General features: G+C 41.8%; 1 protein-coding gene across 1 annotated transcript in view; it reads left to right on the top strand.

Annotated features, from left to right (window-relative positions):
- Positions 1-25,222, top strand: part of susd6 (sushi domain containing 6) — a 31,725-nt gene extending 6,503 nt beyond the window's left edge. The window contains exons 3-7 of the mRNA XM_083934499.1: positions 19,592-19,786; positions 20,285-20,479; positions 20,611-20,749; positions 21,840-22,312; positions 22,790-25,222. Coding sequence (XP_083790625.1) covers positions 19,592-19,786; positions 20,285-20,479; positions 20,611-20,749; positions 21,840-22,312; positions 22,790-22,815 — 1,028 coding nt within the window. The 3' untranslated portion in view covers positions 22,816-25,222. The remainder of the gene's footprint in view (positions 1-19,591; positions 19,787-20,284; positions 20,480-20,610; positions 20,750-21,839; positions 22,313-22,789) is intronic.
- The last annotated feature ends 1,611 nt before the right edge of the window (positions 25,223-26,833 follow it).

Here is a 26,833-nt window from a genome sequence, read left to right as displayed (position 1 = left end):
CATGATACACATCGACTAAACCACCATCTTCACCCATCTCTTGTGAATTGATTGAGGTTATTTTCTCCCTGTCTTGCTGGTCAGTTAGATTAAATTGGCTTCCTTTACCCTTGGGTCGGTCAGGTTGCTCTGCCTCCGAGAGGCAGCTGAGAGCTCAATCCCACCCACTCTGTGAATCCATTCACTGCCCTAACGAGTCACAACAGTTTTCCTCCGCTATTGAATGAAACAGAGAGAAGATGTTGTCTGTGGTCACATTGCTGTCATAAGGTTTTAATCAGCCATGTCCTCTGAGAGCTTTTAGCATGGCTAGCGAGCTTTGGGTATCGCCCCACAACAACCTTCTGATCAGGTTTTGATCTTAGATTGCTATCTTTGAATGTGAGCTTTTCAAATTGACTTGATGGATGTCTAGTGAAAAGTGCAAAGTAAATACAGGTAACACGGGTATTTATCAGCCACAACAGGACCTGCAGAGCTTGTGTCCTTTTGGTTCCTTCGAAAGAAATATAATGTTAATGGTATGTACTCACTGAACCCGGTTACTTGTGCCAGCTTTCCTTTCACTTTAGCCATCCAATGTTCCAGCTCCCCCACGCACACACACACACACACACACACACACACACTCTCCCTTCACATAGCCAGCTTGTGAAATGTGCCAGATGTCCTTGCCACAGAGAGGAGGCAGACAGTGTTTGTGTGAATAAGTAAATGTGTGTGAGGGGTGGTTTAAGGCTCTGGGATGTTTTTAAAGCCTTAATTGATTCATTTTCTTTAATACCTTAAATACATGAATGTGAGAGAAACAGCAACAGAAGGAGTAGAAGGAGAGAGAGATGGGCGGATGGGATTTCTGGGAGGGCACTGCTGATCCCAAGTACATCGTCTCTCTCTATGTCTTATGTAATACACATGATTCATGTAGAGCCCAGAGGGTCTGGTATCACGCTCACGTTCTGCATCAACCGCACTCGACATATACACTGCTTACCAATACCAAGTAGATGTGTCCTTAAATCCCCAGCCCACGTGCTCTGTGTACTCTGTTTTTTGTGTATATGTGTGTGCATGTGTGCAAACCATGGTGCAAACCTATCTATCTGTGTGTGCTCCACATGGTCTGGTTATTGGTGGATGTAATACATACAACATACAGTCTAAGGTTGTGCCCAGAAATCCTGTGAATCAGTGTATCAAAAGACAGAACCTGTATCAACCACGTTGATTGTAGTTGGTGCATTATGTAGGGATAAATGTGCACCCAAGAAGATGGACGTGTAGTTCTCTTGAATCTACCAGTAGGACTATTTTCAACTGGCTGGTGTAAAGATGATTCATGAACTGTGTGGTCTAAACCTTTCCAGATCTACTATCTCATTAGCATTAGGAATCTGCTTGGACAACACATCCAATCATTCTTTCGTTTTATTTTTTACATAGTCACTTTTCCTAGTGTCCTAGTTTTCAAGCATGACATCCTTTGAGCGAGCTCTTAATGATACAATGGTTATTTGTAGGTGTTGTCATTGCTGAGCATTTGTAGCATAATTACTTCCGCATAGTACACAAGGCAGTGTCCATGCTGACTCACAATTCAAGTCTTCTGGCTCTTCAAAATGGTGTTCAGCGCTTGATATTTGCTCTCTTGCATTAAATTAAGATAAGCTCAGATATTTCAATAATGTCAGTGAATGGTTTATGCACAGGCTTCGGGGCAAACTATATCAAAATAAACCTCTACCCTAACGTGTTAATAATGACTGAGTACAGAATTTCACGTTTAAGATGAGGGGCATTTTCAATTCAGGCACTGTGGTATGAACTTAAATATTTAATCACACATCACAAGCTACTTATATTGAGGAATAAAAACATGTGATTCGTAGCTCCTTGACAACATAAAAAATACAGTATTTTTCTTTCCTGACCACACAAGAAGATATTACACTTAATGATGATTATTCATACTTATTGTATTGCTTCATTGCAACAGAGAATGCAGTCCTGTGAACATAATTTTAGAGCAGCATAAATTGGGTGTATATAAAGACTGCAATTTCAATACCAAAACAAGCTAGACATGAATTGCAGCATTTAAAGCATGTAAGTATGAAATCTTTAAAACTATCATTAGAAATATTAACATAAAGGTGAGGCATCATTTTAAAGCTTGAAAGCCATCATGTTATTAGTTCTTCTGTTCACCGGGCCCCTCTGTCTCCTGCTCAGCATACATAATTCACATAGGTAATCCCTAGACGTGTTCGCGGGATGGAGATTGCTTTGGAAATTTTCATGAATATGAAATTTCATCACAGCTGACAGGCTTATTCCAGACCCAGTGTGCGGTATGAATAGAAATGGAAACTAAAATATATACTGTATAGCATTTGCATACTAGAGCAAAAGCTCTAAACACCAGAGAGCACAGAGCAGCGTCAGACTTCTATTTTTGGTCTATGGAGGTTAATGTGTCACTTTTGGTCTTTTTATGGATATTACTCTTTGAGGAAATGTGGCATTTAAGAGATAGTATTAAGATGGAGAGACAGGATGATGGATAGTAACAGTTTTGCTCCCATTTTTGGTTTCTTTAACAAAGATGGAAAATCTTTGCGCTTTCTGCTCTCAACAACAAGGACAGAAATGTCTTGTACCTGTTAATACGCTCTGTTAGGAACTGGTCCCAAAGCCTTTTGGCGCTGAGGTATTTTTAGAACCAATCACAGTCCAAGCCATGTCTTTTCATCTGTTGTTTAGCTGTTCATCGTAAACAAGATTAACAGTGGGGTATCTGCTAAGCTAATGCTGCCTCAAATTTATGTTTGTAATTATTGGTATGATTACATTTGTGTAAATGATTTAGGACATTCATCCAAAAGTAGCAACATGCTAAACAAAAGGTCTTCTGCATTCAAGCAGGGTGCCAGCAAACAAACAAGACAACAAAGCGGCACTCTGGGTTTTGTGTATGCACAAGATAAAATCCATCGGTCTGGAGGATTTTCATGGCACAGTGCAAATATCGCTTGTTTCATGTCTATCTGACATCCCACTAACATTGGCTGCCTAGAGCTCAGTTCCTAATATGGTGTAAGTTCCTCACAGTGTGCATTTGTGGTTGGTTTCAGAGAAAGGGGACCTAGACAGTGACTCATAACTGACTCTGAGTAAAGATGGGAACTCTTGAGCGCCAGAGGGTCTACTCACATGGATCACTTCCAGTGTTTTCTGCTCTAACAGTGTTATATGTCAGTAGGCATAAAAGACTCGAACCATCCTTCTGGGTCCACTTAAATAGATAAACGGTGCCTTCTTAAAACCCATTGTCTACTGAAGTTGAGTTAAAGCTGTACAGGAAAGTGCCAGCGAGGACCAGAAGTCTCCCACAAACAAGCCTGCTGTGTGCTCTGTGTGGTGGTGACGTTTATGTATGTACATGTGTGAGAACGGGAAATGGCTTTCCCCCCGGCCTGGAAGAGAAGTGGAGTCATAGGGTAAAGTCAAGAGCAGGGGGAGGAGAGCAAGAGATGGAGCAGAGAGCTGCCTTTCTAATTTCCTCTGGGATTGGTGTTTGTTTTTGACAATCGATTGTTGTCCATTCTTGGCTTGGGTTGAATACATTTTTCTCCACCTGAGGAAGGCCGATTGTGCAGACAGATCACTTTGTTTTGGCAGGTCTTGCATCACTGTGAAGGACCAACCCAAGGATATGAGGATGTTTTCTCTAAAGTCAGGCTCAAGGAAAAAGACTCGACAACTCCCTTTTTTCTTTTTAATAACAGAGTAGACTCCAGTGGCTAGCATAGCGTCATAGCTGTGACCACAGAGGAAAATATCTGAATGAGCCATGCCCTACTTCAGGCATCTTCAAACAGCTGTAGTCTTTGAAACTTGTTGCTTTCTGGTGTCCGTGTGTGTGTGTGAACCAAAAAGCCACAGTGTGAGACTGACTGCACACTGTTCGGTTCCAGCCCTTGTAGAAAGTTTTGCTACAAACACTGCAGCCTGAGGGGGGGAAACAATGGGTCCTGTGCAATTAACTGTTCAAAATAGTCCCCTGAAGTCCTGTTAGCAATGCAGTTTGCAGGCAGGCAGGAGTAAAGCAATATGCTGGCTACTGGCTCCTTTCTGAAATGTGAGAACAAAGAGGGCTTTTAGGGGTGTGTTGGAAGCCACAGGCCAAACCACAGCAAGCTTCAGCTCCACTAGATCACCAGTCAGCAATTAGGACTGCTAACTCACGGTGCGTGCGCGTGTGTGTGTGTGCGTGCGTGCGTGACAATATTGAGCTCTGCACAGTCACTTTTCTATGATGCCTCTGTTCTTCCGCCTCACTCTCTCCCTTTAAGGCTCCAGCGATTAGCCAGGTGAGACCAGAGCCCATTAGCTTCAGTCTGGTCGAATCCATCAGCCTTTGTCTTTCATTACCTGTGTGTTTATCACTTGAGTCATCACTCTCTGCTCTCACCCTGTGTCATTTAACAGCCCTCCCACCCAATCAAGCCCTAAGGGGAAACTTTAAACGCCTCACCGGACAAAGAAATAGTCAATGGAAACAGCCACTGCAGTGCGGACAGGCGACGCAAAACCATTTCATTCAGTTGAAACAGTTCACCAGACAGTTCAATTACTTGGTGAAGATCCCAGATGGCCAGAATCAGGGCTAGCTACACAGCGCTGCTGCTTCACCTGCTAACAGTAGACTCATCGGATGCAATTTCTATGTTTCACATTTTTCTCTTCATAGAGACATTTGTAGTTATCTTTTTTTGTGTGCTGACCACCATCTTGTTATTCCCCACGAATGACAGGTGGTGCATAGTAAAGGTTAATGAATGTCAAAGCAGGACGTGTTGGCACTGGCAGCACCAGGCGCAGCAACAGTCAGATCTAGATAAGATACGAAATAAGTTGAGATACATGGAGCACTTAAAAACAAGCCGTTACTGGTTATTTGTCATGATTATGCTGTGGATGTCATTTTAAACGCTATGCAGTTATTACTAAAAACACCGTGTTAATTTGTGTTGTGAAAAGCTTTGTTTTTGGGCCTCAGTCCAGAACTTGAGGATTATTTTGAAGCTACATTAAGGTCGGGGAGAAAAGAGGCAGTTTGTAAATTGTTTTCCAGTGAAATGTGTGTGGTTGTCTGAAGCAGCAGGCAGTCATAATGATTTCCAAAGGGCCTCATCTGAGGGACCAGCCTGCTGAGTAGAGGACATCTCTGACTAATGAGCTGCTAAATATATCCCCCAGCCTCTCCTGTCTTCTGTTGCTTTTCCTTCTGTTCTTCCGAGTCTTTTATTCATTCTTTTTGTTTTGTTTTTTCTTTGCTGTCATTCTGTGTTTTTGACATCGGTTGTACTTTTGTTTCTTATATTTTTTTGGATTGTCTATCTGCCTCCTGAAAATCCTCCTTAAGTACATTAATCTCTCTTTTAAAAAATCAAAAACAAGAAAACACCCTTTTTTCTGTCTGTCTTGTCTTTTTTCCACCCTTTCTTTGATGTGTGTTTTTCAGGCCCACTGAAACATTGTGGGCTGATTTTTTCGATGCACCGTTAGTCAACAGCAGCATCCTGTTCAAACAAGTTCGTCAGCTTACACATAAGGCACCGGCATCCTACATACATGCTGAATTTGCCAATAATTGAGACATCCACGCTGTGTCAGACTGTGAGCAACAATGTCGTGACGCAGGAACAGCATGAATGGTTTGCTATACAACAGTACGGAAGGGCAGAGGCTGATCTCTAGATGACAAATTGAAGGCTTGAGGTTTATTAAAGATTTTTAAATCCGTAAAGTAACAAAAGGAGCCGGAAGTATTGCTTATAGACTGAGGCAGTTGTTCGTTAACCTTTGTGACAAAGCTGTGCTTACTGTCGCTGTTTCACAATTAAAGTTTCTATGCTGTTAATGTGACACAGCAGTACATGGTTCGCTTGCATTACTACAAGCTTTTTTTTTTCTTTAGCTGCCTAAACAGTAGTTCAGTTCATGTTTAAGACAGCAATATTGCTGGTCATCTCCTGCTGGGATTGCACATTGAAGTACAGAGTGGAAATACATAATGGACATGCCTCAACATGCCACAGCTGTAGCAAGACAGTGGAAATGGGGCAATACTGCCCTGCATCACGCACAGACCCTCAATCTGTTAGCATTAGTCCAACTTTAGCTTGGTCAGAATCAAAACTTCTAATTGTTTTCTTGCTAAATAACTCATCAAAAGAGCATGTAGGCTACTCAAACACAGACAATCTGACTCACTTGCTGATTTTGTACTGAGGTAAAGGGCTGGGCTATACATGTGCTATCCTGCTGCATTTGTGTTGCTTGTTGTTATGGGTGGAGGTGGACAGCTGTTTCTCTTTAACTGACTGCACTTCAGCAGAAACGGCTCTATCATTTCCTTCTTATTCAGCTGTTTCTCTTTCAATAGGTGTTTAATAGAAATTGTAAATAAGGGGGAAAGAGCAAATGCCACTCCAGTAACCACCATTCCTCGCTGATCTCAATCTTGAGGGAAGTCGGAGCATATAGTTTGCATCAGAACAGCACCCCTGGAGCTGTTAGGGATTAAATGCCTTCCTCAGATAATCCAGTACTGTGCATAGTTGAATTCTTGTCGAGCTGAGCATGGGTCCTCCCTAGGTTCTGCACCATCATTTTTGAGACAGCCAGAATTCAGTTTCTACTGTGACTACATGCCTGGATCTAATTTTTGCCAATAGGATGTCCTAATTAACAGTGAATGTTTCCGGTCTACCTCTCATTAGTTCCTGTTTTTTGTTTTGTTTTGTCTAGTCCCATCCCTCAAACTGTAGCCAGTCCATTAGAGGGAGTGTTGAGATGTTTAGTGGCCAGTTGGCTTAGCTCCACTCAAATGCCCTCTGTCCTTATTACATCATCTGTAAACAGCTCCCTGTAAGCAGCCGAACGGCCAAGGTTTGTGTACAGGCTACACTGGAGTCCATTTAGATAATTGTGTCAGGATTTATGAGAAGCATGCATGTATGTCATATCTACATTTGTTTGCATAGTTGTATAAATCTGTAGATTAAAACATTAATCTTTGAATTTATATTTCATTAGGAATAACAACAAATAGAAACCGAAGGCTATCAGAGTCAAAAGACATATTTAAATTGCCGGCTTAGCCTGACCGACAGCCAAAATAATTAATTCACAAAAAGAAATGGAGAAAGCTTTAGTATTTGTGAAGCTGCAGTCTGCAAATATTTGGTGTTCTTAATTGATAAATAACTATAACGTGAAAGGGATAATGTAGAGTGGATCAATTTGCTCTACATTATCCCACTTATTACACAGCTAGCGAAAGAGATTATATAGTTTGACACAAAATATCAATATGATAATGTTTTTATTGATTTAAAAATGACTTGAGTCCTTTAGACTCTAGGTCTTGAATGGCATCCTCCTCAGCAGATTACAGTAGCACATTTTCAGTTTACATTTTCTTTTCAATTTATCAGTCTTTAAACACCGCCATAGCCCGTACCGTGTTAGTGTTTACTTAATGTCTGCCAATCCTTAGCTAGGCTGTTTTCTTATTCTCTTTTTCCTTCCTTTACTATGGACAGTCCAGCCAGTAACCATGAATCCAAATTTGGTACCGTGCTGTCCAAATAGCCTGTATTAAAATTAATATAAGAGTAATGAAAAGCAGTTTTTTTTTGTCACAGGTGACGTTAAATTTACCAGACTTATTTCATCTGATTAATGGTCGTTGTCTGCCCAGAATCTGGGTCCGCAGGGACGGCGTCCTTAGCAGTAGTCTACTGTACATAGCAACAGTCCAGACGGGCATTGTGTAACATTGCGAAGGCCACACTCCGCACTGTCACATGGACAGAAATGGGAATATGACTTAACCAAGACTTTCATACTGAGAATATGAATATGATGATGATGGACAGCTAGCGAAGAGAAAGTGAAAGACTTAGGAGACATGACAGCAAATAACCTTTATTTATTAAGGTATCACAGATGCTCAGGTTAATTTAAAGACGCAAAACAATTATTGTACATGTCTATAAAACAAACGATTGTTTACTATGGTCATGGTCTATGAAGAAATAACAGACCGAATATGGGCTAAACCTTTCAGCACTAATAAGTAACAGCTATTTTAAAAACATGTTATCTTTAAAAGCTTGTTTATGTGTGGGCCAAGACCATTATTAAATGTAGATGTCAGTTCGGCTTGACTCATTTCTTACGTTACACATTTAAAGATAACTTGTGACATATTTGTTGACCCGAGGCTTGGTGACTTACAAGTTAGAACATTTATTTCAGTATGTGTACGTAAACTACTATATTGTCTATTGTGCTGTGCTCCCTTTCACACTCAGTCGCTCAAACAGCTACAAGTTACTGAGAAGTGTAGGTGATGTTACCGCGCTCTGTTTATGCTGGCAGCAGGCCCATTCAGGCTTTGGATGATGATGATGGAGTTTCATGTCGGTTTGCTGTGTTAGAACTCTAGCCAGCGATATAAACACTACTTTATATCTTCTTCATGATGATAAACAGTCATTTGTTGGTAACTCTCTCGTTGGACTACCTGCTGACAACAAATATATGTAATTTAGTGTTTTTTAAAATGTATCAGATACAACTTTACTTATATTATTGTATAAGATGTCACTAAAGTTGACTAGACTTGAAGGTTTGTCCAAATTGTCTTGTTGTGTTTTGCTTGGCTTTTACTTGAGGCTAATGGATAGATGCCCAATAATTATAACAATAAATAAATGCAACATATTTTTTTCTAAGGAGTGTTTTATTGTCTCTGCCAAATACGGGTAGAGGTTGTTGCTAATCCCAGCTTTTGTACTTTTTTCAGTAGAATTGATGTAGTGATACCGGTGAATGGGGATGTCCTGATTGAGTTGTTTTGCTTCTGATCCAGATCCAAGTTTAATATCTAGCATCTGACACTTGTGCTAATACACACTGATGTGTGAATTGAAATTGCTGGCTGCTGTTTAGTCTGGTCAGCAAATGTTCACAAAGCTGTTCATCAGGAACAGCCGTTGCTATAACCAAGAACAAACAAAGATTCAGAAATGGATCAGGTTTTTAAGTATATAGCCGATAAGAGGGAGTGCCCGGATTGCAACAATGTAAGCAGACTTGCAGTATCTGCACTTACTTTTTGGCAAGTAAATCCTTTGATCAGCTTTCTCTTATGATCAGAAGATGGGTAGCAGTTTCATTGTATTTTGAGGTGCAACAGTTTGCAACAATCTACTATTTACTAAACACATGGTATGCAAGTGTGTAAGAAGCCACTCTTTACAACGGTGACATAGCAGTTCTCTCAGTGGAGAAGTCTTCATGTGTTAAGAGGTTATACGTTTGCTGCCATTTGTTCAACCGCTTGGTGACTTGCTAGAGCAGTTGCTCTATCAAAGTTCAGTTGGACTGTATTAGGGGGATGATGGGCTGTAACAGTGGCTGCATTGTTGAATCATTGGAGATGTTATGCAAAGCGTGGGACACCATCTCCGTTTTAAATCTTTTTTTACTCCTGCCTCTTTGATAAATCATCACAATCATGTGTCCCTAATTATGTTATAAGTCTGCCTGCTCTCTATGACTGCTTCATTTGAAGTTGCTTTCCTCCTAGCTGTTGTGGTTTCTGTGGTACAGTATGTGCTGTGCTATGGCAGTGGATGTGATCACCATACAACCCAAGCATGCAGGCAAAGATAATTTTGACAAAAACGGAACACCAGCTGCAGATTAAGCTTTGTCTTACCGCGGTTTAAATAAAACTGTCCATACTATAACAGCTCTCAGCTGCCCTCCCCTCACTGGTACTACCAACATATCAGCGTGTCAGCCCTGGGATTATCTTCCTGACTTTCACCTTCAACAAATGTCCCAGGCTCAGCTCAGCACTCACACCTCTGTGGGCCGGCCGGCTGGCCCAGGCGGCTGAAATATGATCAGCCCACAGTTGAATTGACAGTTTTTTAGAGGGTGGGGGGTTGTGTGTGTCTCTGAACACATGCACGTGTGTGTAGGAGGGGTCCCACACACTCTTTTGTTTTCCTCTGAAAGCTGAGAAGAAGGAATGTCTGCCTCCCAGCTGTCCTCAGCAGTGAGTGTGATAGAAGAGAGAAGGGGGAGCTCACTGTTCGCCTTCGCTAACATCCTCCCATCTGTTAGTCGAGGGCAGAGTTTGCGTGTATGTGTGTAGGCCTGTATCTTTAGGGTTGGAAAGAGGGTCACACAATAGTGATACCCCCCCTCACCCATTTTGGCCTCTCATGCATATTTAACCCTTCAAATGCAAAGTTGTCTGTTGTCCTGTTCGGAGGCACGCTGCTTAAATCTGTCAGCGTGCCCCATCCCTCAGCGAGCAGGGGACAATGGGGTGTAATGGCAGCACACGTGGCTTGCTAAATGCATTGCAACAGCAGGGGAGGAATGGGTGGGGAGAGGGAGGATGTTTCTGTCTGTTCACTGACTTCCTTCACCCTTGGGTGCATGCAGCATGTGTGTCTGTTTCTGTGTGTTGCAGCTGTAGGAAGAGATGTGACGAGCGGGCGGCTAAGTTCTCTGGAAATGCTCTTTGGAAGTGTACAGCTGTTCGACTCACGATTTCTGGCAAACTTCCTGTTTACTGTAGAAATGACAGCGTCGGCTTTGGCACCAGTGTACAATTAGGACATTGGTTAGGTTTTTTAGGAGTGTGTGGTGAAGAAATGAGTGCCCACTGCTCTGTCTGATAGTCATAACCCTAACCATTCACACACACACACACACACACACACACACACACACACACACACACACACACACACACACACACACACACACACATTCACAACACTGATAGGATGTCAGTGAGCAGCATAAACCTGCTGTTTACAAAGGCGCCTTGGGACACTTGCAACCTACACTTGCATAGTCAGTAAACTGTCCGCCTGTATCTGTGTGTACTCAGGCTTTTATACAAATGTGCCAGCACCTCCCTCACATTGCCCCCCTGTTCATCATCCTCCTCTGCCTCCTCCTCCTCAGTTCGGTCCCTCCACCTTTCCCCAGAGGCCCTGGAGATGGAACAACGGTGCTTTCTTTTTTTTTTTTAAAGGAAAAAAAGTGTTTCATGCTTTGAGGTTTCAGCTTTGTTCTGCATTCTTTCTGCCCTACAGTAATACAAGTCCAACATTATATCACATTTTCTTTCCATAACCTTTCCCCCTATTCAACAAAATCTGCTTTAATTTTCTCTTTGAGTGAGTTCCCAGCTGTTATGAGTGGTCAGAATATGATAGTAGAAATGTGTGTGTGTGTGTGTGTGTGTGTGTGTGTGTGTGTGTGTGTGTGTGTGTGTGTGTGTGTGTGTGTGTGTGTGTGTGTGTGTGTGTGTGTGTGTGTGTGTGTGTGTGTGTGTGTGTGTGTGTGTGTGTGTGTGTGTGTGTGTGTGTGTGTGTGTGTGTGTGTGTGTGTGTGTGTGTGTGTGTGTGTGTGTGTGTGTGTGTGTGTGTGTGTGTGTGTGTGTGTGTGTGTGTGACAGCATGACGACTTCTCACTCGCTCACTGTAGAATATGACACTGCTAGTATCGCTCAACCAGACGTTCAGTGTCCTGTGTTACAGACCCGTGTCCCCCACCCAGGTCAGTGCACAGAGCTCATCTGTGACGTTTGTGTGAAAGAGTAAACGTGAGTAGAGGAAGCTCTACTCTAACACATACCATATCACATTTTGCAGTTGCACTATGGCTCGTTGTTTTATGGTTTCATTATCACTGGAATTGAAGCCAGATAAACATAAGATATTTGAAGTTTACCCGACTTTATCTTTCTCTTTTTTTTTTATATTCTATTAGACGATGCATCAATCCGGTCACTTTGAATTGTAGGACTTGGACACTGGTATCCCACATGTGTCAATATCACCATTTTAGACTGATTTGTCAATTAATCTATTAAAATGATAATGTGTTAATTATTTAAACACATGCAGATTTTCTGCTTTTCTCTTCACATTGTTTTAGCATCATCAAAATTGTAAAAAAAAAAAATTTAAATAAAAGAAATATGCCATTACAATTTTCCAGAGCCTGTTGGGCTGTCTTTAAATGTATGCCCAAAAACCAAATATATTCTGTTTGATATAATAAAACTGTTAAATATATTAAACATAATAAAACCATTCAATTAAATCACAGTCTTGAACCACTAAATCTACTAATATGGCCTAACAAATATCAAAACTGTTGCAGATTAATATGTGTCTGTAATTCCTTTCTTGCATGCCATTCCCCTCTCTCCTCACCCCCCCCCCCCCCCCCCCCCCCATTTCATGTCCTCAACTACACTGCCGGCTGTCTAATAAAGGCAAAAAATGGCAAAAAAAAGGTCTCAGAAAAAGAAGACTTTAGAGCAACTACTTTCCCCCAATGTCAGAAATGAGCTGCGAGCCCCCCTGCTCTTTCCAACACTACCCATGGGCTCTGCTGCACTCTAATAACAACAGCTTGGCTAAAAATCCTATGGATTAGCAGGAGAGACGGGAACGTGGCAAAAAACAAAAACACCCTGAGCCCAAAAACGACAGCAACATCATCAAAAACAAAGGAACAAAAACATATTAACCAGGCCAAAGAGAGCATCATCATCCTCTTGGTCTTAATCCAACACACACACACATCCCTTAGCATACATTCACATACAAATTCCCCTGCTTCTTGACACACTTGAACACACACACACACCCTCTTTTATGGCCTATTGTTCTATAGAGTAGCAAAACAGCTGGCTGCAGAAATCATCAGTAGCTGATCTGCTTTAGAGCGCTCCCATCTTGTAAAAGAGGATAATTACAATTTTAATTTGCCTGCGCAAAGAGGGCTACAACCCCTTGACCCCCCCCCCCCTTGGATTTTTCTCAATCCACCTTCCTTGCAGCTCTTAGTAGGCGAGGGCCATCGGTAACAGATGGGCAAAGGGAGGTTTTCACAGCCAGGCAGGCACTTCAGAGTAAGGCTGGGGATTTTAACGCCCCCCACAGCCCTCAGTGTCCTCCGGCACAGCCTTAAGGCACTGGATATTGGGATTAGAAATCATGGGTGCTCTCCTGGCCCGGTCCTCCCACTACTAAGTGTTTCTCCAACCTTAAGCTCTTTGATCAGCTTACAGTTGTGTACCCAGATGATTTCTAATAGTTTAACCATTTTATATATACACTTTATTTTATGTGTATGTGTATTTTATGTTTCATGTAAATGTTTTTGTTACTCGCCTTATCCATTAGCATTCACGAGGTACCTTTTTGTTTTAGCCATTATTGTTTTTCTCAAAAACCTGTTCTATTGAGCAAACTGTTAACATCAGACCAGTGGGAGAACAGCTTGTGTTCAACTGTGACTCATTCCCTTCCTCATAAGCACAAAACATGCCGTGCTAAAATTCATTCTGGCATTGCGTAGTGCTTTAATCAGTTTTTTTTTTCTGTGTGTGTTTTCAAAGCCAATATTCAATCTGGGGCTGAGAGGGTGATGGGAAAGGGAGAGACAGTAAGGTTATTCATCTTAACCACTCTACCCTCTCTGGATACTGAATCAGCATTCACTCGTTCCTTTAACAAAGTCTCTCTGGTTGTGCTAGCCCAACCCACAGTGTGGTATGCGCTGTAGCTGACGGCTGTCTCCCATTGTTGGTGTACAGAGCCTCTCCCTCACACACAGAACTACTGGTCGACCTGCCACGACATGTCTCTTTTTGCCTTGTAATTGCTTAGGGCCACAGTGCTCCATGATGTTGCTCTCTTCCTTTCTCCACTCCCCCCATCTCTTTTCTGCCTGTGTATCTGTTCATGACTACCTTCTCTCCTCAATATTTTTCTTTTTTTTTGTTTCTTGATTACTCCCCTCACCTCTTGTTTTGCAAAGTAGTGTCAATGTTTGTCACATTCCTGTTTTAAAGTAGGCTCTTATTTCTTTAGACAAGTATAGTCCCATGGGAGAGTGATGAGTCACAAATTCTTCATTGCTCCAAGTTTAAGAACCACTTTTTTTTTGTTTTTTTACATTTCTTTCCATATTTTGTCTTCATTTCCTTTTTTCAAGCTGACATAAGTACGAGTTGTTCTATTCTCAAGGGATGTAGTGTGCAAGGGAAGTTTGTGTGTGCATTTGTGCATATCCAGTCTATATTTGGGCTCTGTGGTGTTAGACACTACTAATATACAGTACAATATACAGTTTTGGGCTTTAACTAACAATGTTGTTTCATCAATTTATCTGACAGGGATTAACATTTTGTCTAGTTAAAAAAAGAGCCCATTATAACTTTACCAGAGGCCAAGATGACATATTTGTTCAACCATACTGTTCAACCAACAGTCCAAAACACAAATATGTTCCATGTACCATCATACAGGACAAAGAAAAGCAGCATATTCTCACATTTGAGGAACTGGAATAAGAAAATGTGTTTGCATTTTAGCATGAAAAATGACAACAAATGATTTATTATGAAGATAATTGCCAATTATTTTCCTGACAGTCAAAACACTGAATACTTGTCTAGCTGTTTCAGCTCTTATAATTCATTGAAACATTAAGACCAGCACAGTAACATAACCTAGAGATACACAGACATTTACTATACGTAATAACTAGGGATGCTCGATATTGGCTTTTCTGCCGATATCCGATATCCGATATTGTCCAACCCTTAATTTCCGATACCGATATCACCCGATACCGATATCACCCGATACCGATATCACCTGATACCGATAGTATTTACAGTAAAATTCATCACATATCACCTATTATGGAATTAACACATTATGCCTAATTTTATTGTGATGCCCCACTGGATGCATACATAAATGCAACACGGCTTTTCAAATGTAAACACAGTCTGTACAAAATAAGTTATTGAAAAAAGTGCCATTCATTTAATTGTTTGTGTTTTTAGAGAGAATATTTTGCCTCAAACAACACTACAGACAACATCACAACAAGGAAGATGCATAGCTTCAGTCCAGAGTAGTAAACAAACTTAGTTTTCTTTTTCCAGACTGAGTAACCGGCCGTAACTTGACAAATAATACAATCAATAAATCAGCAGTCAAGCTCAACATGCTAACCTGTATTGGATCTAATGGATACAGCACCAGAAATTACCTTCTCAACGTGACTGTAAACAACGCTGTACAGTTCGGGTAAGCACTGGTCTGAGAAATACTTGTGACTGGGCGTTAAACAGACATAACGGGGCTCGAGGAACTCCACACGTTTGGTGAATCCGGCATCCTGAACGATAGAAAAAGTCTGTTTCTCGGTGTCGGCTGTTGCTTCTTTTCATCACTGTGCTGCACAGATGTAGCGTTTAACTCCGCATGATTCTTCTTGAGGTGGGTGATCAAATGTGATGTATTAAAGGAAGACGCCTTGTTTCCTCCTCTCATAACTAACGCCTTGCAGTCATTGCAAAGCGCACATTTACTGTTAATAGGTGACACTTGGAAATACTTCCAAACCACGGACATCTCATGCACCGGGAGAGCAAACTTTTTAGCCACGGTTAGCAACCTACGAGTGAAGCGTGTTGTTGTTATACGTCATCAAGCACACGCCTGTAAACGGCCCGTGTTGCATTCAGGTACACTCGGAAATGCTGAAGCCTACGGCCCGTGTTGCATTCAGGTACACTCGGAAATGCTGAAGCCTACATAACTAACATCGGTTGTAAAAACCGATCGGTGGGCCGATATTATCGGACATCCCTAGTAATAACTGATGCCAATATTTGGCCATGTATGAAGTGGATAGCTTAGGTTTTTCTAAGTATGCGTCTGGTAATAGAGTGCTAATGGCAACATTGTTATGTTGGTTTAAAAACAGTAAGTTGAAGATTTGGGATTTAAGTTGCATTGTCAAATGTGAGAGAAAAAGTATCAGATCATGCACGTGCATTGTGCTCTTCCTATGTTTGTGTGTGCGTGTGCGTGCTTCATGACAGGTAAAGGCTTGTAGTGGAATTCCTTAATTCCATCTAACCACTAGTACCTGTGTAAGTGCAGTAGCTGCAAATAACATTTGTAAAAGCCAGATGGTGAAACTGGCTGGTTTGTACAGGCATCACAAGGTGTCCCTGACATGAGAAGGAGAGCCTAGTTTGCTGCGCTTCCGAAGGCACCCCAAGTCTCGAAATGGACATTTTACTGGCTTTGTGGTTCATTTAGACCTGACCTCTGAGTAAGAATTAACCTTTGAGTGGGTTAAACCTCATACTGTAACCATTTCTTAGCACTGTTGCAGTTTCTTGTAGATTTAACAGCAATATAAACAACCATGGATTTGCCTAAAGCTACAAGAAAACTTGCTTGTCCCATTCTGTATTTTAAAAATCTCGCAACAGATGATGTCCTTTCTCTCTTTAAATTAAAGCCAGATAACGTTGTACGTTCTTCACACTTGAGCTCAGTGTCCGGTCTCTTCAATCCCTCTTTTATCAAGCACTTTACATGTGTGAACTCAGTGAAGACTTATGTGTAAAAGAAGTCTTTAAAACTCAAGTTTTCAGGTATTGGCAACGCCCAATATTTTAAGTACATGCACATATTTGGTATTTAGAAATACTACTGTATACCTTTTTATGTGAAAAGGAATACAAGTCCTTTATATGCACATTTGTAGACAATCCTTTAGCTAAAAAAGGCAATTCACAGTCACATAATGAATGCTGTTAACACTCATCTGTCTTCTGTAGTTCTATTGAATGCCCTCAGCTCACCACAAAAGATCATAACAGAGGCTGTTGGCTAGGGGCTATTGTCCTAAACTGCCCCCTAAGGCCTTTTTGTCCCCTGCTGCCTCCCAATCGGGGGTCATCATTTATCACCTTGACCACCTCCATTAACACCATCTCCTCTAGAGAGGCTTTAGCCGCCCCGAAGCAGCTCAGCAAGCAACTGCTCAGGTCACAGTGTCAAATGGCGTTCTGAAATGTGGGTGTGCTGATAGTGTTTCTGTATACGAGAGAAAGAGCATGGATGAGTTTGAGTGAGAAAGATAAATGTTGCTTTGACACACAGACTGTTATATACATCTGTTGTATCATATTAAACAAACCTTCAGTGTGTGTTTGAGACATTTCACCAGACTGTTTGTTATAGTAGTTATTAGTGTCTGTCAGTATGCAAATGTAGCTCTCCACATTCAGATATACATTCACACACCGATGGCAAGGCCTTCAGGTTCAATTTAGGGCTCAGCGTCTTGTCCAAGGACACTTTGACGTGCAGACTGGAGGAGCCGGGGATCGAACCCCTCCGTCTTCCAATTAGGGGATGACTCGCTCTACCTCTTGAGCTGCCTCATTCTGATTTTAAGCAAAATAGTTCCTTTAATTTTGTTTTTAAACAGTCAAAACATTTTTACAGCTTCTCAAACGTGTCTATTTTCTTCTTTTCTACGTCTTACATGATGGCTAATTCAATGATGAGTGTGTGTAAGATTTAGTGGCATCTAGTGGTGAGGTTGCAAATTGCAACCAACTGAATACCCCCACCCTCACGGCCATTTTTAATACTTTAATACTTAAACCGTAAACAAATTATCTTGTAATAGAGAAAGCAGGCTTTCAGAATCCTTCATAGTTATCACATCATGATGATTTATACCTGTGGTAAGCACTGTTAGCAATTCGTGAGCGCACAGCAAATCTGTCCCCTGCTGAATTCAGTAACACACCCTTTGGTATCACACAAGTTAGTCCTGGGAGTGACTGTGTGTGTGTGAGTGTGTGAGTGTGTGAGTGAGTGTGTACGTACTGGCACATTTGAGTGTTTGCTTTTAATCTTGTGCTGCCAGCTTAGAGCGACGTTTTCTTCCCGGAGATTAGAGGATGTTAGAGGCACTGCTGTGGAAATAGTCTCTCTCTCAATCTCCAAACACACACAGAGGAAAGACAAAGTGGCTATTTGCAGTGTTGGTGTGTTTGTTTATGTCAAGCAAGCGATAAGACCCTGCAATAGACCACAGCTAATATGATTTTATAACTACCCAGACCAAGGATTAAATAATGAGCCATATGGTCATTAGTGTTGATGGTATTATTAATGTTCTTTATTGTGGGGGTGTTTTAAATGCACTTATGTCTGGGCCTTGTTACTGAGAAAAATCACTGCATATATAATTCCATTTGCTAAATCAAATGGATAAGACGTACAGATAAAGCAATGACAGACTTAATTTATATATAATGGCCCAGAGGGAATTTAAGTGGTGAGATTTAGTATTGGAAATATTTCCACTGAAGTCAAGCCCAAAGTGTTGCATAACCACTTCACAGTTGATCCAGATCAGTCGTCATAAAAGTGGTATGTCTGTTGGGTATTCTGGATTACTGGAAGATCAGTAATATTGGAAGTAAAGTCAGCCTCCTGCTGCCGCGCCTCAGTTTACACAGGTGTTGCAATGTTATGTCAGACCTGCTGGATTAAGATGCTCTGCTCTCGCCAGATTGCAGCTCCAGAAATGTTTGTCTGTGTGTGTGTGTGTGTGTGTGTGTATAATAGGGTGAGCATGTGTTTGTGTGTGGACGGTCTTTCGAGCTGTGGGAGTGCAGCAAACATTCACATAATTTATTCTCATACTGCGAGAAAACACTCAGTCACAAGGAGCTGGCATGACACGGCAACATCATAGATTGAGCGTGGGAAGGTGGATCAGAGCACAATTAACTTTTAGGTCTGCTGCCTCATCCTGTCTTTATTTGCTGGCTTAGAGCTTCAAGTCTGTCATTACAGCCAAGTAAATGAGGCCCGCTGAAGATCCTGTCTCACAGGCGGACAGATAGACCCACTGCTGGTCTGGGATGAAGACAGTTTAATGAGCAGAAGATAATTGGGAGAAATTAGATCTATATGAAGCTCTTTGTGACTTTTCTCTGTACTGCGCAGCATAACTGTCTACACCCGACTTCCCCTTTTGCCTGTTTAAAATGCAGCCTAGTTTTAAGTAACGATACCTCCTGAGTTTTAATTATCAGCTCAAGACGTCAACTTGACAGAGTTTCCCTTTCAAAAGTTGTTTGAGCCAGTCACAGCTGCCTGCAGAGGAGACCAGCAGACTTATGTCAGCGTAATGATAGAACAGCACAATATGTCAGTGATGATGGAGCCAGCCATACCAAGCAGCATACGTGATTGCAAATACTCCTCATGCCACATGTGAGACAAATTGTCCTTGTTCCCCCAGCAGACCTGTAATGCATTTAGATTCCTGCGTTAATTGAAAATGAAGATGTAACGTATCCTGTCTACAGGCAGTTTCTAACTCTTAAGTTTACTTACATGCTTTATAATTACCTCTTGCTTTAATATATTAAAATATGGTTCAGGGTCCCAATTTGTCTGCTGGCCTGAAGCTGGTAGTTCCTCGCATAAAGAGGAGTGATCACAAGGCTAGCCTAGAGGAAGAAGCTTCATATCTTACTTTTGTCCTGTCCTGGCTTCTATCATGTACGCCTTCGAGCAGCCAACTAATTCTTATTCTCTCCACTTGTTTCTGTGTCTTTTAGGTTGTGCGCGGCCACCCGGCTTGCAGCACGGAGACTTGCTGAATCAGACCGAAGCTAACAGGGGCTCTTTTCCCCCGGGCACCCTACTGACTTATGGCTGCGAGCCCGGCTACACTGCTGATGGAACCACTACCATCATTTGTACCAGCTCTGGAGCGTGGTCCCATCAGCCTCCACGCTGCATCAGAAGCAGCGGTGAGCGAGACTCCAGAATACATACATGAGATGAGACAAAGCACACAAGAACATAATTATGTGTTAAATGTAATACAATTTAAAGTCACGTATTGTCTTTAAAAAGGTCATTTCTGTCCAAATATATGATTCATTTATATGGCTTTTCCCATCTAAAAAGATTTCCATTGTTCATGGATGATGAACTAAATGATTTTGTTCTCACTTCCTCAAAAGACAGCTTTATAAACTAGAGAGGTGGAGTGTGTACTCCACACACATGACTGCATGAACACTGAAATATGGCATCAGTTCTATATCACACAGTACCATAACACTCAATAGTGATTGTCCTTGAAGAGCCAGCAGGGAGCATTTTGAAACTTTACCCAAAAATATGAGCATTTATACCACAGGAATCCAACCTGACCACAGGTAGAAATAATGCCAAACACATTTTGCGGTTCACAAAAAAACAGCCACGATTGTTAAAATCTCTACCGCCTCCGTCTCTTTCAGCTTGTTCACCCCCCACCGAGCCAGAGAACGGGGGCTACCGCTGTCACCCGTCTCCCTGCCACCGCCTCACTCAGAAAACCGTCATTGAGTACTTCTGTGACGAAGGTTACGCTCTGAAGGGAGACTACAAGTTCCTCACCTGCCAGAACGGCGAGTGGGACGGTCCCATGCAGATTAGTTGCAGACTCACACAAGGTCTGTCATCTAAGCTAACTTTTAACTTTATGTATTATATCTATGTGCACACGCAACTTCATGCAGGAAATGTAAATCAGACTCTGTGAACCCCATTTTTTATTTCCGCTCTGAATTCTTGTGACCATCAGACAAGGAGCCAAGCTCTCCGCTGGGTATACCGGCTCTGTCTATCGTGGCGTCCACAGCGAGTTCTGTGGCTCTCATCCTGCTGTTAGTGGTGCTGTTTGTTCTTGTACAACCAAAACTCAAGTCCTTCCATCACAACAGGTAAGATACACACACTTACTGTAATATCATCGCCCCAAATCTTTCCCATATCTGGATTAGTGCTGCTGTTTAAGAAAAGTAAAGATAGATCGTAGTTTCTTCCAATGCAGATCTTATTTTAGTTGTTTTGGCTTATCACTTTATACAGTCATGTACTAACTGTATGTCTGGAATATATCTGAAGTGTAAAAAGTTTCATCTTGCATGAAATTCAAGCTGATAAATGGCTAGACCATTGCATTGTTTCATATATACGTGTCTTTTCTGTGAGGCAAACGACAAAGATGGTGAAGATATCCTGCATGCAAAACATCTCTGATCCTGTGAAGTCTTGTGTTGCTTGACTTAACAGACTGCATGTTGTTGTCATTTCCCCACATCACATAAATAAAATAGTCTTCGTATTCTTTCAGACCACATTTCCCCATAAGAGAATGTATAAGACCCAGAGCCTTCAACCTCTATGTCACTCTGTGTGCTTTATTGAAGAGTCTGTTTTTTTATCAGTCTTTTGCTTCATATCCAATCTGTTTGTTGCAAGAAACTCTTCAGAGCTTTAGTTCTGTTTGCTCTGGAAGAACGCTGCTCTTTTGATATCTGGTGCTGTGCAACCGCCTCCCAATGTGTCACAAAGTGACACAACAGATTTTCATTCTTTCCGTGGAGTCGACACACCTATAATTCAGTTTTGGTTGAAACTAGCGTCATAAACAAGTTCTCCACATAAGATGTACAAGACCTGGCAACTAGTTTATCAGGTTGGAATTTCTTTAGTACTTGAGAAATGAAAGTAAAAGTACCAAAAAAAGGAGTTAGTCTTATCAAAGTCAATCTGTGACAAAAAAAAAGGCCAGAGGGACTTGATCTAATGCTCATTGGCACTCTTGTTAATTGTGTTGTGGGCCTGAGAGCTTAGTGCAGCCTGCTATAAAGGGATTGTACAGTCAACCCTTATCACCTCCTCTCAGAGGTTCTGCTGTGGCACGCAACAAACGACACGCCTTTCAACCTTAGCCCGCTGTCGTGATCCACCTTGTCCACATTCATCTTTCTGTCCGTCTAACTCTGTCTTTGTCGCTCTGACCATCAGGAGGGAGCAGGGAGTCTCAGGCCAGTCCAGCTCCATCATGGTTGAGGGCGTCCAGGTGACACTGCCCTCCTATGAAGAGGCTGTATATGGAAGCGGCGGACCCTGCAGCGCTTCTGGTCCTCCGCCTTCTCCACCACCTCCTCCGGGCCCTCCAGAGTCTCGAGTCCCAATCGTGCTCTCTGAGGGTCTTCCTCAGGGAGCCACAGGAGGCCAAGGCCCCAGCAGAACCCGTCATCACAGAGACTTAGATTTCTGTCTCCCATCCACATCCTCCTCATCTTTCTCCTCTCGCCGTCATGCAGAGACAGTGCTGGTTCATCAGGCCCCCTCTTCATCCTCCACTTCGTTATCATCATGGGCTAGAGAGCGCCCTGGGGGTGCATGTGCAGGCCCCCTACCTCTCCGTAGAGACTCTGAGAGCAGCGACCAGCACAGTCTGCTTTCTGTCACCTCTGTGGATGACTTTTCTGATGGTAAGAGGAAACCGTTTGCTGTACATCAAGGAGAGCCTGATTGATAACGACATTGCTATTTGAGCTAATGATAGATCAGCATTTAATTACATAAACACATAACATACACCATTTTAACAGAAATCCCTGAAAAAAGTTCTAACCACTTTATGTTCGAATATAAACTATGGAGGACACAGTTATTTCAGACATCTTTGGCATTTCTGCACTGCACTTTTATATTACTTATCTGGCCAACAGATAAAGGACGCAGTGAGCAAATATATGTCTAGCTCTGATAACAAGACACGCAAATCCATTCCACATTTAACTTTTAACTGTAAGTTACAGAGACCTGCCAAGATTTAATTCTGCCACATAATCAATACTTTTCATGGACATTTCACGGTCATGGTTATGTATGTATATGTGTGGTGGGTAAACAGCTGACTCTAGAGCCACCGCCCTATCAAATATGTCTGTTCTGTTCTCATGCAGATATTCCCCTGTTGAAGGAAGCATGAAGCCTCCCAGCCGCCTATCAGCGTCGGCAGCAGATCCCTTATTTCCCTTTCTCTCACTGCTGACCAGGACTGACTATGGCTATCATCGTACCCCCCCAGCCCCTTCAGCACCCAGCAGAGAAAAGACTAGAACTATGCCCCCCATTCCCCATGCAACTTCTTCTGCCATTGCTACCCATGCAGAGCAAAGCCAACAACCAATACTTGCAATGATGGAGCGCCACTGGACCGAGATACTGGATCATACTAAAGACAAGCCAGACATACAAAGTGGTGCCAGCTCAACATAAATCCTTGTAGATCCTACGTATATGTAAAACATACAGTACATACTGAGTCATGGTTGTGTACTACTGGCTGTGTTTTAACATACTCTTGCCTCTTCCCAGGTGTAGTGCTTTATAAAAACACTGCTCACGGAGGCTTCATCGGAGAAAGCAATCGAGACACGTCGGCTCTGCCTGAGATTTCTGTTGATAAAAAATAAAAAACTTGTGATGTTCGCTCTGACGCCGTGGCGCTCAGAATCAGAAACGTCTTCCCGCTGTACTTGAAAAGTTGTGAGTGACGGCTGGGTTTTTGCGGCCGGCTTTGTGAATGCTGCATGTTGTTTTTAGTTATTGCTGTCACAGCACGGTGGCCCACTCTGAACGAAGCATGAAGCCTCCTCTCTCTCTCCCTGTCTCTCTCTCTCGCTCTCTTTGCATCCCGGTGGTGTCTAGCATATGGATTATTGGGATCGAGAACCACTTCACAAGAGCTAAAAGCAGAGTGCAGCGTTTTAGGTAGCACCATATCGCAGATTTAAAAAAAGAACCCCGCTGCTTTTCGTTTCTGTTGCCAGCTGCTGCACCCTGTATCTGGAAGGTGCTCCTTCTGTCGCATGAGTGGGATCGAGTGGTGTTTTGGTTCCAGACCTGTGCTATACATCCTACTTGTGTAAAGAGGGAGGAGACATAATGTCACACTTTGTCTGAAGAGCTGAGGAGAAGGCTGTCTTTCATCAAAGTGATTTGGCACATGACTAAACTTTAAAGTTGTATGTGTTCAGTTTGCTTCCCACTGTATTTATTGGTGTGTGGCGCAGTTTGCTTTGAGTTGGTGAATCTGAGTTTGTGTTTGTGTGTGTGTGTGTGTGCGTGTGTGTGTCCATGTGTCAGCTAGGCAGGAGAGGACATGTCCTCATATGGGAGGCCTCGATACAGCCATTTCCTGATTTTCCTCCCCTCAGATCAGAGACTGGCTTCACAATGTCCCTGTCTTTCACCATAGGAAAATATCCCTCCCAGCATTGAATAAGTCACATAAACAAAGCAGCTTCACCTCAGGCAGCGAGTCCACTACACAATGTGTGTATTATTAATCTACTCTTAAACTAGAATATTTATCATTTTCTGCTGAATGGCTGAAGAACACAACCCACTTTCGAGGAACTGGCTACGCCCACCTTCACACTGAACCCAAGACGATCTCCACTCCTGTGCAGACACAACTGCAACTGGTTGCAGTGAAATGCTAAAGTTTTGTTATATAGCACCCCACCGCCACACACACACACTCACTTACCCATCCTCAAATGCCACGTGCAAAATTTAAAAAAGAATCATGTTATTTTGTTCGAGTCATCCTCTGTTTTCATCGCCAGTTTGAAAAGCTTTTGGTGGCTGAGCTGGTCACCCTGGAAACGACACGACTCCCAACGGATCCTGAGAATTACTTTTCAAGCTTAACTGCTCAGAAAAAAAGCAGAACAACCTGTCTGAATTTTCTATTCTCATTTTATCTGGCATTTGTGGATGTCTGTCGTCGTCAACGGCTACATTATTAATGCAAACAGAATGTTGCCTTAGACTTGTACATTTTTCTTTTCTCTTATTTTTTGTATAATCTCAAGCCTCCACGTTGGTTGCTTTACAATATTGCAACGTATTCTGTTTTCCCAATGGCCTTACTCTGTTCTTTTCTATTCTATGCATACAACTGTCTGTGTATTTATCAATGAGTTTACTTTTGTTGTGGACACGACTAAACGAATGTCCATTCTCCTCTGTCCTCCCCTAGCTTTCATAGCTACTGTGGTGATGATGATGAACCTATAAGCACCTATATTTCACTATTCCTTTGCTTCTCCTTCGCTACAAGACAGTAAAATATTACGGGATTGAAAAAAAAAAAGAAAGAAATTAACTTTGCATTAAGAAGCACTGTTGTACGGTGTTGTGCCCTGAAAATAACAGGTTAAAAAAAGTACCCATCTTGATTCTTGGTTTCCATGCTTTCAGCTTTGGTTTCTCCTCTGTACATGGCAGTGGGTGTGAAGATAGTAATTTAATATTTGTATAAAGTTTAATTTAATTTTACAGTGTGTATATAACTTTCTAATTAAAGCTTTCTTTTGAATGTGCAAGATGATGTCATTATTGAAGCCCGCATCAGACACTGGTCCTCTGTGTTACTGTGTAATTCTTTGAAAATGTGGATCTAACTGACAAAGTACACATTTTAAGACTGAAAGTTAAATCTTAAGGCATGTCCAGTGCCCGTCAGCGGTGGTTTCCTTTTTTGATGTGAATGGAAATCCTTATCCTACTCAGTATCAGCTTGAATGAATGCACTGGTCTACTTCCTGGCAATGCCCAAAAAATCAATGTAAAATCTCTAAAGCTCTTCCTAGTGTGCCTTAGGTATATGGTGGTGCATTAGTCACATTATAGCACCTCATAATACTCCGAGATCACCATAAAACCTCTCTATAGGGTCCAACTCCATCTGCACCGTCACCTCAGGATCAATCATTTACCAGTCTAAAGGGAAAGCAAATGTATTTCCGGTCAAAGGTCATCGTAGTCTATTATTCCTTTTTGATAGCTGAGTCATGAGTGCTTCCTGAATCACGCTTCAGTGTTTGATCAGACTACAGAATGACCTGCGTGAGGCACTTTAAAGTTACAGTATCTCATTAAATGACCTTTTAAAGCCCAATTTGTTTGCTTGCAATTGTGAAAAAAAAGTATTGTCTCTCGCTGTTGTACGTTTTTTCTTCCCTGAGTCCTATTAAGCGATCATTGCTGTTCAGTGTGTGACATGTTCCGCCTCTGCACAGTAATATTGGCTCTGAGGGACCCCTCGTGGTCAGAATTAAAAACGTTTTTTTTTTTAACAAACTTTAACGATTACACAAAAATATCAAATACAACAAATCAGACATGCACTCAACATAAAATTGACAATGGAAAATGCATTGAAAAAAGAGAATAAATAAATCGGGGTATAAAAAAACTTCTGTGTAATCGACCATATATACCTACTGTATATATAGATATGTAATATATAAAAATATAAATGTTCTATTAATAAATGAAAGAGTTCAAGAGTTTGAATACTTTTTTTTAGAGTCCACAAATTTGAGAGACTTTAGATACCGGTAATCAGAATTAAAAGGCTACTATTCGGCGGATGTGACGTCATGTTCGGAAACCTTCGGCAGTGATCGTGCTCTGCAGTGTGGGACCGGAAACGGACGTAAAACGGAGAGACCGGCCAGATGGAGGAGGTGAAGAAATTACTGTAGGATGTATTTTTTTTGTATTTTTCAGTTTTTTTAAAAGCAATAAACAATCTGCGTCGTCTTCAAATAGCCGACTTTATTAAAAGTAATAGGCACATAACCAGTGTTGGACGAAGTACTTAAATTCTTTGAGTAAAAGTAGAAAATACCATTTAAACAGTCTAGAAATGTTCCATTAGAAGTAGAAGTCCTTAATTCAAAGTGTTACTTAAAGGTTGAATATGTAGACTCGTTATTAAAAGCCATATTTGAAAAAATAAAATAAAAAATACACCCACGGGGCGTAGTCTGAATTAATATTTTAATTTTTTTTTGAGGATTTGACAACGACTTCCTGTCACGTTCTCTTTACATTGTACCAGCCAATAGTGACTGACATTGCGGGTTGCCAGGGCTGCCTGTTGTTCGGTGCAGCTACTGTAGGCTGGCACTGGGTCCTAGCGGCTGAGT

The sequence above is a fragment of the Echiichthys vipera genome, assembly GCF_963691815.1.
Source record: "Echiichthys vipera genome assembly, chromosome: 19".
In the NCBI taxonomy this organism is placed as follows: domain Eukaryota; kingdom Metazoa; phylum Chordata; class Actinopteri; order Perciformes; family Trachinidae; genus Echiichthys; species Echiichthys vipera.
Note: the sequence above shows the minus strand (reverse complement) of the source record. Positions and strands in the feature narration are given on the sequence as shown.